This window comes from Neolamprologus brichardi, chromosome 12, assembly GCF_056152115.1.
Source record: "Neolamprologus brichardi isolate AB-2024 chromosome 12, ASM5615211v1, whole genome shotgun sequence".
Taxonomy (NCBI): domain Eukaryota; kingdom Metazoa; phylum Chordata; class Actinopteri; order Cichliformes; family Cichlidae; genus Neolamprologus; species Neolamprologus brichardi.
The window spans coordinates 14,029,015-14,044,231 of NC_142115.1; the positions used below are offsets into that span (position 1 = coordinate 14,029,015).

Consider the following 15,217-nt stretch of genomic DNA (forward strand, 5'->3'; position numbering starts at 1 on the left):
TAAACGAGACGTGTGATGTCAAGAACGTGATCAGCATCACGCCCACCTGCAAAAGTCCTTATTATTTTTTGGGCAGAGTATAAAAAGCCAACATAATATTTTCATGGTTAAAATCAGTTTTTTTTCAAGTGCAAGAAAAAAACTGAAAGACGTGCATTTTCATTTCATGAAATGACACAAAGTTCAAAGAGTCCGTGATTTATTCTTTTTTTACTATTTGAAAAAAACAAAACAAACACACACATTTCTGGACCCAAATTGGCCAAAACTTTTAAAAAATATATCCTAACATGTATTAGAAATGTTTTAAAAGGGACAGCTATGTGAGTCCTGGAAGTCATACAGTGGCAGCCGCACTGAGATAAAGAAAAGTGTTTGTGTATGATGAAATAATATATTAAATACATATCACAACAAAAATACACATTTCTGCGAAACCATTACAGTTTCAATTTATAATCATGGAAAACTATAATGTTTTCAGTGGATTATTCATTCACATAATGAATGTAGTTGATATTTTATTACTGATTGCACATTTCCTGCAATAGCTGTGGAGTGTGTGTTCATTTGAATCAGTCACTTCTACTGTGAAGTGTTGAACAAAAAAAATACAAAATGACTTAACTCGTGATTCTTTGTTTAAGCCTCTATCAAATACGCTTCCTATACGTTGATTCAGGAAGCCTGAACCTCATTGCATTAGTCCATTGTTGCATTGCTCCAAAAATATTGCACACCTGTGCAGGTCCTACCTTCCATTATGGACAGAGATACACAAGCAGGCTAAAAATTTCCACATGGGGCCAAAATGTCATTTTCTGTGTCCATCGTGACTCTGTATGCTACAGTAATTTACCTCAAAACTGATTTCGTTTTTTGTGCTCACAACCTGTCAGTTTTCCCCACCGTTTTTGAACCACTTTCATCCACAGAGTTTGAGTACGGGTCCTGTTTTATTTCATTGCCTACGTAGCTGATGTTATCATAAACTTGTCTCATGTGGCTGTTCGTCTCCGCCTTTTCCCTGTCCTTTTCTTTTTCCTGCTGGAACTGGAGCAGCACCGCTTTATTTACACTGGGACCTGAGAGAAAGGAGCACGACACAACGCAACAGCGAGACACTTAGTCTTCACCTTCAGTTTTAATAGTTTCTCAACTACACATAAAGAACCCAGAGGAAAATGATGTACGTACCGAAATAACTGAGCACCACTGGGAGGAATATAAGTCCGTGAGCCATTCCCAGGAGTGTAATGACGAGGTTCAACCGAAAGAAGAAAATCTGGATGAGCTGCGCTTTAGCAAACGCCAGCACGATGATGCCTGGCAGGTTAGTCATAGCAACACCAGCAAACACCTTGAGGGTGCAAAAAAAGGGAAAATTCATTTGAAAACATTTTTGGTTCAAATTTTTCTTTAATGGGTGATTAACAACATCAGCTCTTCTTTATAGTTTACTTACTGCGCTGCCCATTTTGGCCGTAGCCTCGATTGCTCTTTCCACACGTGTGGGCTTGGTGCTGAGTGCAAACGATCTCGTCATATGCGACACAAACTCAACAGAGATGCCCACCGCCTGCAGATTGCACAGAAGATGTGAGTTAGCCTAGACTTTCACCTTCATTTAAACCATCAAAAATGAATCTCTGCAAAGCACGGGAAAAATACAAAAGGCTAGCAAATTTAGTAAAAGTATCCACACTCAGTTGATTGTATAGGTTGGTCTCTATAGAAACCCAGTGATGCAGCTAATCAGCACCTGTTATTAGGCAGACTGGTCAACACAATGTCTTTCCATAACTGTGTCCGCACTTGAGAAAATGAGCCTCCTTCAGTCCCAATGATCTGATTTGCTCTTACCGTGACCAGATTGATGAGAGCCACTGCGTTATAGTCGATGCTCCACAGTGTCATGACACCGACTGTATCCACAACGATCATGACAATGGTGAGCAAATTGAGCAGGCCGGAGCGCAGATCCAAGCCGAGCAGCAGACAGCAGACCACGAAGGTCGGCAGCAGACACAAGGAGATGTTGAAGAGTCCCTCATTCACAATAGTCAGGTACTGCTCATAAAATACGTAGGTTATCCTGGAAGGAGGAGAAACATAAAACATTGATCAGAAAATACAAACCGCTTAAAGACTAAAACAACTTTCTGGCAGAGTGGTTGGAGCTGAGGTGCAGGGAAACGGGGAAAGTACATACGTGTAAGGGAACACTTCAAAGTCAGGCGAGGTGCCTGGCACGAGCCTCATGCCTTTGGTGATCTTGTCAGCGAGCTCCCTGGCCATCTTCAGGGCAGCGGTGAACTCCTGGGAGTTGGTCAGAGGCGTGTGGTAAGCCATGAACCGAGAGGCTGGAGAGACAGGGGGGTAAAAAAGGTTTTACTTTCTATTTTTTAAATCTGTTTTTGAATGAATAGAATCACTTCCACTGCTATGCGGTGTTTTTGGGGACCTACCTATTATTTCCCCACTTTCATCTCTTACCACTGCTTTGTCATACGCTCCTAGACCGCTGTTTAAAAAAGACAGTAAGCCATGAGATTTCCGTTTTGATGCTGGGATTTATTAGTGTGTATGTGCGCATTTACAATACAAACCCTTTGGAGCACTGCAGGTCAGGCCTGTTAGTCAGAAAGTCAGGAAGGTAGCGGTTGAATTGTGCCACAGTGGGCCTCACCGTATCATTAACAGGACGTGCCAGACACCTTTTAGCACAGATAAAACCAGCTGTTAAGACAAATAAGAAGAGTAGGGGTTATTGAAGTCATGTCTTTGTTCATGTTTAGACAGTAACATCAAAAACTGTGAGCAAGTATGTTTTTTAATGCTTTTTTCATTTAAGAAATGATTCTCACATTCATTTGCAGGACAGAAATGTCCTGCATTGGGACCGCTGGTGTACAGACGACAACATTTGGATTGGGGGTTCAACCAGTCAATGAAATCATCCACCCACGAGTTCGCAGGGATAGCCACATAGGATCTAAAGTTGAGATCATACATATAATTATTTATTCTCATAATCATCAAATTCAGAAAAAGGTAAGAAACAGCAATACCTTGTTAGTCTGTTGCATTAAAAGTAACATTATCCAGCACTTCCAAGCAATAATTCATCATTTTATTCAAAATTGAAGTTTAAAAAACCACTTCAGTTTGTGTTTTAAGGGGTTCTGTGCTTGAATATTTGGCCATTTTTCTCTGTCTGTCTCTATGCTCAGTATGCTTCAGTAAGCTAACAACCTGTAGCTACTTCAAATGTATTAATATCCATCCATCCATCTTCATCCGCTTTATCCGAGGCCGGGTCGCGGGGGCAGCAGCCTAAGCAAAGAGGCCCAGACCTCCCTCTCCCCAGCCACCTCCTCCAGCTTATCCAGGGGAACACCAAGGCGTTCCCAGGCCAGAGATATAATCTCTCCAGCGTGTCCTGGGTCTGCCGCAGGGCCTCCTCCCGGTGGGACATGCCTGGAACACCTCACCCAGGAGGCGCCCAGGGGGCATCCTTGTCAGATGCCCGAACCACCTCAGCTGGCTCCTTTCGATGTGGAGCAGCAGCGGCTCTACTCTGAGCCCCTCCTGGATGGCCGAACTTCTCACCCTATCTCTAAGGGAGAGGCCAGCCACCCTTCGGAGGAAGCTCATTTCTGCCGCTTTTGTGGCGGCCAGGAGCGGAGGCCCTGGCGGACTGACCCCCGGCTGCCAAGACTGGCAATAGGGACATGGAATGTATTAATATCAGTCTCATAATTTCAAACCATCTATCTGGATCTGGGATTATGTACTGAATATTTCTAAATAACTACAGCTGTGTTTAAGAAGGCTCAGCAGCACTTTCACTTCCCGAGGTTGCTGAAGAAGTACTGTGTAGATGAGAAACTGCTGGTTTGCCTTCTTTCGCTCACTGAAAGCACGCCAGCGTACTGTGTTACAGCGTGGTCTGCCGGATGCTCTGCAGCAGATAAAAGAAGCTACCCCCAGGGTAATAAAGACAGCATGAAAGCTCACTGGCTCCGCTCTTCCCTCCCTGGAAGAGACTGAAAAAGCAAGATACCTCTCAAATGTCTTAAAAACCCCTAAAAACAGCTGTCACCCTGGATACTTGCTATTTGACCAGTTCCCCACTGGTAGACGCTACAGCTCCACCAAAACAGAGGCAAACAGCTCAAGCCCTAACTCAAGCAGGGTTGCTGTAATGCACCATGACACTTTTTATTTAATTCTTTGCTCCTTTTTTATTCATAATCATTCATTGTCTTCTACTGAAAGGACTGACTTCACTGTGGGAATGACTTTGTTGTTTTATTGTGGGAATGGCTTGTTTTTATGCTTGGGGCACCTGCACAATTAGCATCTCAATTTAACTATTTTATAACCCAAAGATTATTAAAGGCGTTCTGATACAAATCTTTCAGATAAATTTATTGGAGTTCTTAATGATAGATTTATTGTTCCTGTTTTATGAGATGCTGTTTGCCAGCTGATAAGGCTGCTGATAAATACGGCTCCATAATTCTGCTTATCTTGAGGAAACAATTGTGTTTTGTTACCTACGACGGTCTCAGTCTGATCGAATATATCAAAATGTAAAGTGTTTAGGTGAATGACAGGGAAGCTGGGAAGATTATTTTGTGCATCAGAAGTTTCACATCTGTCAGAACACAGTTTCTGATTGCATATTTCGAGAATAATTATAGGGGATATCTCAGTGATTGCTTTCAGTAACTGGTACTATCACTCAGAGACACCCTTCATCTGCTCTGTGGCAATTATGTTGCTGAGTTTATCATTAACTGATCTGACTGGAAAGTGTGTAACAGGTTGCTACTACGATATCAGCAAGGTCAAGGATATGTTGTGATGTGAAGGACACATGCAAAGTATCAGAACTGTTGCAAGCAACTGGTAGATACAGAGTTTAAGTGAGCAACAATGGTACAGAGTTTGCTTTTAAAGCTTAAAGTTTCCCGTGCTCAGATTATAAACAATAAATCCACTGACTCACTGTTCAGGGTAGTTTGTGGCGTACTGGATCTTCTGAGTCAGCGAGAACTGATTACAACCCACGCTGGAGCAGACTGCATTCATGCCCTCCACAGAGGTGAAGTTGAACCCCTTTTTTGTTACAAAATAAACAGGAACGCCAACTTCAAAGTACTTGTACAGGTACTGGAAATAGGTCAGCATGTACGAGTCCTGGATCGAAAACAGAAATATCTTTGTAAACAGGTTTAACAGGAAGAAAAGAGTGTCATTGCCATTTATACATAACTGTGCTTACTGACCTGAGGCATAGCCAGCTCCTGATCCAAACCCACTTTCACATTCATCATGAGGAATAAGGCTCCACAGAACATAAAGATGAAAACTACTATCTGAGGAGAACATAGAATAGAGTGAATTTATCAAATATCTGTTTAAAAACACACAAATCTCAATGTGAGGTTGTGTTCATCTCATTAAATTTAATCTCGCAGGATTTCACATCAGTGAGACAGCTGAAGTCAGCGGTTTAGAATAACTGTGGACTGAATATGTTTGATGTTGTTGGTGAGGCATTACCACTGTGATCCTGGTGTAGCGGTGCAGTAGAACAGGGGCATAGTATTTCTTCATGAATGGCATCAGAAAACCCTTATTTGGCTTTTTTGGACGCTGTTTTGACACTTTAATGCAACAGAGAAGTTCACAGCGGTTGTTGTCTTGGCGCCGGGCATCCAGGGACAACAGCGCAACAAAAGCTGTCATCTGGAGGGCAAAGTCCATGAGCACAGCCAGAGCAGCATATAGAGCAAAGGACTTCACTGCTGGCATAGTGGACAGGGCCCCTGAAACAAACATGGATAGGGGGTAACGCACCAGACAAAACACCAAGTCCAGCTTGGTGTAAAAAAAATGTATTGCATTTTTAAAACTAAGGATTCAACTAAGGATATCAGATTATATACCTAGGAAGAAGCAGACAGACTCAGAAAGACTGCACAGGAGCATGCTGGGAGCCACGTTTCCAAGGACACGCCCGATCTGCTCCTCTCGTGTCTCGTGAGGCCTCCGCGCATCTCTCTGGAAGACAGGAAGAGTAACTTAATAAAAATTCCACCATGTTAAAAAAATGGCACCATTGTACATTTATGGCACACATAGATATACAATACCTGGTACTCCAGAACAAAGATGAAGATGTTGTCAGCTCCCACGGCGAGCACCAGGAAGGGAACGACCTGAAGGATGACCAGTGAGGAGGGTATGCCAATCCAGGAGTAAAAACCCATTGAGGCCAGGACAGAGCAGCCGACCACCAGGATCCCACCCAAACCAACCAGAAACTTAGAGTCCACCTACAGGACAAAGAGATGCAAATGTACAAACGTCTCAGTGAACCCATTGAGATTTCTTTATTACTCTGTAGTAAGAACAATAATCTTGACATAGGCATACTGTATCAGCTTCTCCTTATCACGTACAGTAGGTGATATATACTATTCTATCATTTTTTCTCTCTGTACAGAAGCCAGTATAACCCAGGGGCATATTTTATGCTCACACTTTTACAGCAACAACTAAATTCATGTTTCAGCAACTTTAAAAAAAAAAAAAAAAAGCTCCGATCATAACGCTTTCAGCTCTTGGTCAGAGGGTTTAAAAAGCATGTTGTTTCTTGTCAAATATGGCTTTATTTGCCATGTTATCAAGGTTACTGCACACTATTATCTAATCTAGGTCAACTGGACAGCAGCTAACAGTTGCATCCAGCACCACACTTAAATGTTAGCAAAAAATGACATTATTCTGATACCAAATGAATGCACATTAACACTTATGTTAAATCCAAACTTAAGTGTTAAAGTGTAAGCAAACCTAACCCTTAAGTGTGTATTCTTATGCTTTGCAGTTACTAGTTAGCATCAACGATGTTACTGAACATTTTTAGCATGCTAATCAGCGCGAAACAAAACATACAGCTGAGGCTAATTGGAAAGTAATTTCTTTTGCAGATGCTAGATTTGGAAAAATGAAAATACTGACATTATAACTGTGCTACATCAAAATGTTTGGGCTCCGTCCTGGGCAGACCATGAAGGTAGGTGTTAAGACATTTCACCTAAAACCACACAAGTGAAAAGGCAGAGTGTGGCAGGGTTTATGAACACCCGTTCAAAGACTAATGGCACTAAACAGGGATTAACTGCTGATTTGCAAGTTGCAATACCCGGGATGCTACCTATTCTGCGGAGACGTACCAGTAAGCGTTTCCATGAAGAGTGCTCTCCAAGTGCCACAGCGATGTAAACGAATATTACAGCATAGCTGATCATGAAGATGGGGATATCTTCTGCAGTTGTTCGATTGATCTCGTCCTCCAGAGATCTCTATTAACAGAGCAGAGAAGTGAGTGATTAGATGTGTTAAAGGTCACAGATAGGCCAACTTAACGTTTCTTAGAAAAACAGCAACAGCAAGTCTTTATCAGTATGCCTGGTAATTGCTTCATTTTGCTTTCTTGAGCATTTTGATCTTTATTAGATAGGACACGACTGTGAGCAGGCAGGAAACGAGTGCAAAGATGGTGTAATGACACGTACAAAGGTCCCTGGACCACCACAGACAAGTGACACATGGCCAAGGCCTTAATGGATCTTTTCTACTCTGCTTCATCACTCAAAGCATCTTACAACTCATTCACCAAATCACTTTTTTCTAAGTGATTCATTTCTATTTCACATGTGAGATTCTTACTCTGCACAAAGCATTGGGAGGAACTCAGGGTTAATTATCTTGCCCCCAAACACTTTGGCCACAAACCCTCAAACCTGCCAATTCTACTTCTTGAGCCACAGTGACTCATGTAAATCACAGGTAACTGCCCCAAAATTCCAAAATCTCATTTGAACTTTAATTTTGTAAATATACGAATAATGTGTACTCATAGAGTTTTTACCTCTGCCATGTATGCAAAAGTGAAGCTGTTTTTCGGGTCTTTCTGGTATTCTTGGACAATTTTAAGAAAATTTTTCTCCCATTGCATAGCCACTTTGAATTTAGGGTCACTGCGAGCATAGTTGTTCAGGGAGAAGGTCATGATGAAGGCCTCAGCACTGCTGAATGCATCATCTGGGAAAAGTCAAGTGTAAATTGTTCAAGTGAGTTAGAAGCACCTTTTTGTGTGTTTTACAATAATTTCAGGGATAAAACAGTGGTGCTAAAAGTCTCTTACCCTCATATCCTCCCACAGCCAGGAATGGGAAGACTGGAGCTCCATAGTCAGCCATGCAGCTCATACCTAAATCTGTGATGTCTTTGAAGGACAAAGGAGAGCTTGAGGAGAAGTGGAAAAAGGGGGGAGAAAGGATGGTTTTATGTGCCGGAAGGTGAAGTTTATAAAAATGAGCGGTGTTGGTTGCAGTTTTTTTAATGAATGCTTACCCAAGGCAGTAGATGAGGTGGTCTCTCCAGTCCACCTCTTTGGTCACTCCCAGCTCAGTCATGTTCACTTTAGCGTTAATGTGGTCTAGGCTGTTCTGGAAGTACTGTGGCAAGCTGTTGACTGCACAGTCAGTCAAGGAAGGGTTGTTGGGATTTAGCGGCGCAAAGCACACATCCTTCAAACTTGCTGTCCGGTTCAGATCATCTGACCAAAACTGAATATTCTAAAAACAGAATGAGGGGGGTTTCAGTTAGTCAACATGGAATGGTGCACCTTTTCAAACATTGTCAGCAGTCAGCTTTGACTTTGAGTACCTGTATTCGTGTCTGGAGTTCCAGCAGCTCAATGATAAGCTCTTTGGACATTATCCCACTAAAGTTTTGCGGTCCAAACAGCAACGAGTCATAAATGTGGCTTTTTCTGCCTGGTGCTGTCAAGATCACTTGATTTGTCCTGTAGAAGGGATCAAAGTACGTGTCGTGGAATTCTTTCTCTTGGCGAGCCCGGCTGCTAGGGGCAGACCAAAGTTCAACTGGATCGGTGGTGAGTTTGATGTCTTTGAGGCCAACAGATAAAACAGCCACGACAATAAGAGACAGGAGGAGGACCTTGAAAAAAGATCAAATATTCTTCAGGCGTGGTGTCTTCGTCTGGCTAACAATATGCTTTCTCTTAAATCCACTGTGTAAGGTAAGGTTAACGCAAGAAGTCAGAAATGTGCAAATTCTACTTCAGGTGGTTTTGAAATGGGAACATATCTATACTGAATTAGTAAATAAAAGATAATAGGGAATTATCAGTATTCTTTATGTTCCAAATGCCACTTTGAACAATACAAATGCAATCTTCCTCATTTTAGTCCACTCAGAGGTTTTGTTGCTATAGCATAACTGGGTTTGGTATGAACAGCATCTTATGATTTGACTTTAATTCTTCCACTAAAGCTAAAATAAGGCCTAGTGGGTACATATGTCCTACTTTTACTGGATCAAAGTACTTACAGTGAGGGGATAAGAGGCCATGATGGTTCCCCAAATCCGGAACTGTGAGCTCAGGTAAGCCTGAGCAGCCAAGCTGTTTGTCTCAGCACATGTCACCTCTGAGGGATGGATGATCTTCTCAGTCACTTTATCACTGTCCTTGTCTTTGCCTTTACAGCTGTCTATTCCTTTCTTTTTATTGTTTTGAGATGCCACCCACCAGGAGACAGAGAGGTATAGGACAAAGGAAAGTATCAGGAGAATGAGCAAGATGATAGAAATTACAAGGTAACCATTGGTGCCCAGCAGTGTAAAGGGGCCAGCGACCGGTGGAGGAGGTAGCACACTTGGACACGATTCTTGGCAGTCCTGGCAGGAGCAAACGTCCCCTCCTGTAGGTGTGGTCTCATTACACATCAGAGCGACCCCGTTGTAGGGAATCACACCTTCTGGCAACCCTGTGGTGTCTCCTTCTTGTATTATTTTAAAGTCGATGTCCAGAGGAGCCAAACCGTTACTCGAGTCCCCTTGGAAATCGTACCAGCGCTGGGGAGTGCACAGCTTTGCTCCATAGCGACCACACATGGTGGCAATGGCATAGCCTCCAATCGTGGCAGGAATCCTGACATTTTTACATGACTGGAAGGAGGTATCTGCAAAAGTCTTGCCGATGAATGCCTGGTAACCCAACACGGCCTCCCTCGTCTTATTCTGCTCAGTGACATTCATCACCCTTGTGACCTTAACTGTTTGGCTCTGGTTAGGACTGCAGGTGTTGATGCAGTGCAGGTGAGCAAAGTTGTAAGCACAGGAAGGGCAGCGGACGAGAACAGCCTTGGACAGGGTCAGGCTCTTTTCCAGTGATCCCAGCTGTTTGATCGTACAACAAGCATATGTGCTGCTCTCTCCCTGATCAAACATAGGGCACACCTACAGCAGGAACAAATGCAATTATAAAAGGATTCTAACATGCACTTATTGAGAATAGACAGAAATCTACCTCTGCCACACTTCATTCAAACTTCTTCTCTTACAACAGTTCCCTCCACCAAGAAGAAGGATATACACACACCTGTTTGAGTATCTTGTAGTGGTCTCCAGTGACGAGTTTGGCACGGGTGTAATTCAGACATGGGACGATGGGATCAATGAGGGTGTTATTTAGCAGCGGGTTACGACCACACTCATCATAAAAAACACAATATCCCGGCTCATGCTGGGCCTCTGATAGACTCTGCGTGGAAGAGACGAGTTTTCAAGAGTAAGTACAATAAAAGCAGCAACAGCGCTTTTAATGTAGAGTCTGCTTAGAAATCCAAAACTTCTCAGCACAGATGTTCGATTATAAAAATTATTTTCCTACTCAGAAACATTACAGTTAACATGAAGTGATAAGCTCAATGATATGTTTTCCAAAAACTTGTAAAAGTTTGATTGTGTTTATTATAATGCCTATAACATTTTCTAAGAATAACTCGTAACATCTCACAGCCGTATCACAATGACACAATCGCTACACAGTGTCCTGCCAGCTCAGCTTCTTTATTGCCAATTTGCAACAATAAAATGGAGATTGTACTAATAAACTGCACACGTTCAAGGTTAATTATAACCACAAACTACATGCGTGCCTACAATACAAGATAAAAAAAAAGTAAATACTAAGTACAATAAATTTTTAAAAATAGTGTTTGAATTCTGTTGGAATATAAATTGACTTTTATTTTTTATAGTCAAACACAATGTATTCTTGTAACATGCAATGTGATTAAAGGTGACTGTTGCCAAACCTACAGGGCTTAAAAATGTCATCTCTAATTTTTTACAGTTTAAAGCAAAGGCAAATAAAATGTCATGATATAAATTTAATCACCTTTAACACGAGAATAGAAATTTGGGGGAAAGTCACAAATGTGTGAAGGGCATTACCTTTGAAAGTTTTAAAGGTAATAAGGTAATAATAATAATAATAATAATAATAATAATAATAATAAATGTTATATCATACTTTGCATGAGAGTATGTGAGATAAATATAATTGTGACGACTACATTTGAATGGTCAGTGATGTAAAATGTTTGAAACAGCTTAAAAAATCCCCCATATAGAAAAATATTACATGCACATATTTATGTATGCATTATGTGCATATGTTCAACACAGTTTAATCTAAAACCACAACAGTGATTTTACCCGAGAAGCTGTTTGCACACCTTCTCTAACCTCAACTCTGGACATAAAAATCACTACTTACTTTTATTTATTTATTGTATCGCTTTTAATTTGGGCTTCTTATCTGCGAATGTACTATAAAAATACATGTTGATTGCTTGTTTAAACAGTTATATTCATTTAGGATTTTAATTAAACGTTAATCTTTCTAGTTTTAAGTGCTGATCACAGATCAAATGATTAATACATTTCAACCCCCCCAATCATGCTGTTAACTGAAAAAATGTACAGTATTACATCTTCAATATATTATTGAAACCAGTGCACAACTGCAATAAATTCCCCAATAAAAAAAGAAGAAAAAACTTACCACAATATTTATAAAAATGACGAGGGCTGCAAAACGCATCATGATTCCTGAGCACGATTAAACAACAGAAGAGTCAGATTCTTAAATTTCAGTAAAATAGGAGTGTAAGGAGTGTTTCACTGTTGACCTATTAGAAGATGCATTAGTAAAGAAGGTGGGAGGTGATGTGGGTTGTCTGGCTTGTCCTATCTCTCCTGTTGTCTGTCTGTCTGTTTGTCTGTCTGTCTATCTTACAGTGTTAGGGCTGCGTAAGGAGAAACGTGTTCTGGTGTGATGTTGCTGCTGGCCAATCACGGGTGAAAGCTACCAGTTGCTCCGTTTGATAATTAACACAGAAAATAGATTTTGATAGGGTTGCTGGGGTGATTCAGCAGAGCTGGGAGAAACAAAATCCCACCCAGACGTCTAAGCCACACCTAGTTCTTCACTTGTGCTTCATCTTACATTGATACTTGAACTGATACCACCTGGAAATTTGTAGTTTTATTGACGATAGATAAACATTCTGAGTGATTTGAATCGTGTCAATCCCCTTACAGCACGAAGCATGTGTAGGCTGTTGTTGCTTGTTTTCAGAGCAGTGCATGTAGGAAACATCCAAAGTACAGCACACTACTACTGAACCTTTAGACCATCATCAAAGTGACTATCTGATCTATAGGGTACAGTGAGAGAACAATACCTGTCTATGTTCCTGATATGATATGATGGATCATTTTTCTTTAAATCAAAAAGTCATTTAGTGCTTTGAATGGTCAGTAGGACTAGAAAAAAACTAAATAAATACAAATATATTACTTTCAAGTCCAGTGATGGTCTGTAAGCATGCCAAGACGACATGATCAACTTTGTAATTAATGCTCTTATCATTTGTCAAGGTCACAGCTAAGATAAAGAAGACATCCGATGGTCCAGATGCTATCGTCTGAGCTTTCAGGGTGAAGGTGCGTGAGCATTTAAATTTGTGATAAACAGACATGGTGCAGAAGATGGGAAGAAATGGACAAGATATGAGGATGTTTATTGTTCTTACGTGATAAGTGGCAGCATAACAGAATTTTGTAACTATTCATAAAGTTTAGGATTTATCAGCATCTCTATCTATCTACTTTGCGCCGATTTTCAGAGCAATTGCAGCAGTCCCTGTGCAATTCCAGAGTCATAACAGGAGCAGGTTTCATTCAGCAGAACAAATCTATTTCTGATGCTACACCGTCCAAACGTTTCTGTTTATCACTTAATTATTTTATTCTCATTCTGTTATATCATGTTTTTGTGACGTTGGTAGATGCAGTGTACCCTGGCATTTATTCTTTATGAGCGCTATTTCTTAAAGGACTCTGCCCAACCATAAAATGATTTTGCAAAGATGAGCCAAAAATTAATAAGCCTCTCTGTTCTCAAAAGGAAAAACATCTTCATAGAATAGATTTCTATGCTGCTGCAATTTAGACTTTTGTAATTAATGACAGAGTCTATGTACATGTTTTAAGGTTCTATCACATTTTCTAGAATGTGCAGACCTGCAGAACTTACTGAAAAAATAACTTCTTAGAGATAAACACTGTTCGGACTGGAACTCCACTATCACCGCTTCAATTGGTTCAACTAAACATGAGTCGGGCTGGAAACAGCACTTTACTTCATATCATTTATGTTTGGTGCCAATCAAAGTTTTGATTTTGTGGGTTTTTGTTTTTGTTTCAAATTATTTCTATTTTTTATTTTGTTTTTGTGTGTTTATTTAAACCTGTTTCTTTCATTACCTTGTGTTTTTGATGATCATTGTCATGCACCAATTTGTGTGCTGTGCATTCCCTTGTTTATATGAGAAACAACTGTGCAGACCTTGACAAATTGAAAACATTTACTAATTTTGGAAATAAAAATGAAGAACATTTTAAAGTTAAAATTATTAAAATTATTAAATTAAAAATTATGATCAATAAATCAGGATTTGAAAGCAGTTCCTTTGCAGGACTGGTCGTTGTGCACGTTTTTGTTTTTTTTTTTCAATTGGGATTCGATACTTTTCATGCACAAAAGACATGAACATAAATGTGATGTTGTCAGGAACTTGCATTTAAAACATAATAAAACACCAGGACACCCGATTGTCACGTAGAAGGTGACAGCATTGCATAAAAAGACCAATAAATTAGTGGGATGACCCCCACTGGTGGGCAATCCAGCCACTGCAGGTGGGGGAAGATAAGCAGGGGAAACTGACGGGACAGGTGTGAACCTTGTTGGTTCATGCTAGAAAAGACTGAGGACTCTCTGCACTAAATCAACATTTCTCTGACAATCCAAAAACAACCGTAACTTATATTAAAGAAAACAGAAGTATAAAATATATGTACTTCATACATATAAGTATCGCATTATATGTTTGCCTTTATGTTGTTGTTTCAAAACAGCAGCATAAATGTTTCAATTAACTGTTTTACTCTTTTTTAGATAATGTTGTAACTGATCGCATCAAAGTGAATTAGGCATTAAAAACTATCTGTCATGAGACCTAATGTGATACATTTTGATGAGTATGATTTTTTTTAACTTAAGAACACCAACCACATCTTTCAGTGTGGGACACCAGTATGCAATAAACAGCTGAATCAATTTTATGCATGGGTCTGTTATATATAGTAGATCATTTAAATACTGTAACAGACTCATGTGCAATTATGTAATTATTTCTAATCATGGCAAAATGCTAAATGTTACACAAAAAACGTACAAATTTCTCTAAAAGGGTTATGGGAAATAAAAAGAATGTACCTACTGAAGTTAACACACTGACAGTAACAGTATATTATATATTAAGGCTTATATGTTTAAGTTTTTGAAGATTAATAATATTATCACATCGACATGTACTAAATAGCTACAGCACAGACAATTGTGAGTTTAATAGTCTTAGATTTTTATGGCATAAAAAAGAAAAGAGAAAGACCTGTAGCATTCAGGGTGCAGTCTTCAAATAATGCCTATCTAAACCATTTTAGAAAACAGATTTTGCATCCAGATAGCGTACATTGTCCCCTTTTTATGATGGGCTCCTTATCATTATTTATGGAGCTCATTTTATGCTGACCTGATCTGGGGAGAGCCAATCATCTTGACTTGTTGGACTCAGATAAAGGTGAAAGGTAGTTTCCTTAGAAAACCCTCAGTATCAGATTAAAAAACAACTGTATTAGCAGATAAATCTGTTTCTACATGAGGGAGATTCAAGTTGTTTAAGTATCTGCAAAT

The 15,217-nt window shown here is 40.1% G+C and overlaps 1 protein-coding gene across 1 annotated transcript; it reads right to left on the bottom strand.

Annotated features, from left to right (window-relative positions):
- Positions 1–196: 196 nt before the first annotated feature.
- npc1l1 (NPC1-like 1) lies at positions 197–12,165 on the bottom strand. Its single transcript, XM_006805864.3, has 21 exons — positions 11,960–12,165; positions 10,490–10,651; positions 9,439–10,347; positions 8,752–9,045; positions 8,437–8,660; positions 8,228–8,328; positions 7,952–8,124; positions 7,254–7,382; positions 6,168–6,350; positions 5,961–6,075; positions 5,575–5,840; positions 5,298–5,387; positions 5,018–5,208; positions 2,868–2,995; positions 2,610–2,739; positions 2,469–2,524; positions 2,213–2,363; positions 1,864–2,095; positions 1,466–1,579; positions 1,198–1,360; positions 197–1,085 (listed from the first exon to the last, which is right to left on the bottom strand). Exons 1-21 carry the CDS (start codon positions 11,999–12,001, stop codon positions 886–888), a joined length of 4,053 nt encoding a protein of 1,350 aa, XP_006805927.2. The 5' UTR covers positions 12,002–12,165; the 3' UTR covers positions 197–885.
- Positions 12,166–15,217: the final 3,052 nt, after the last annotated feature.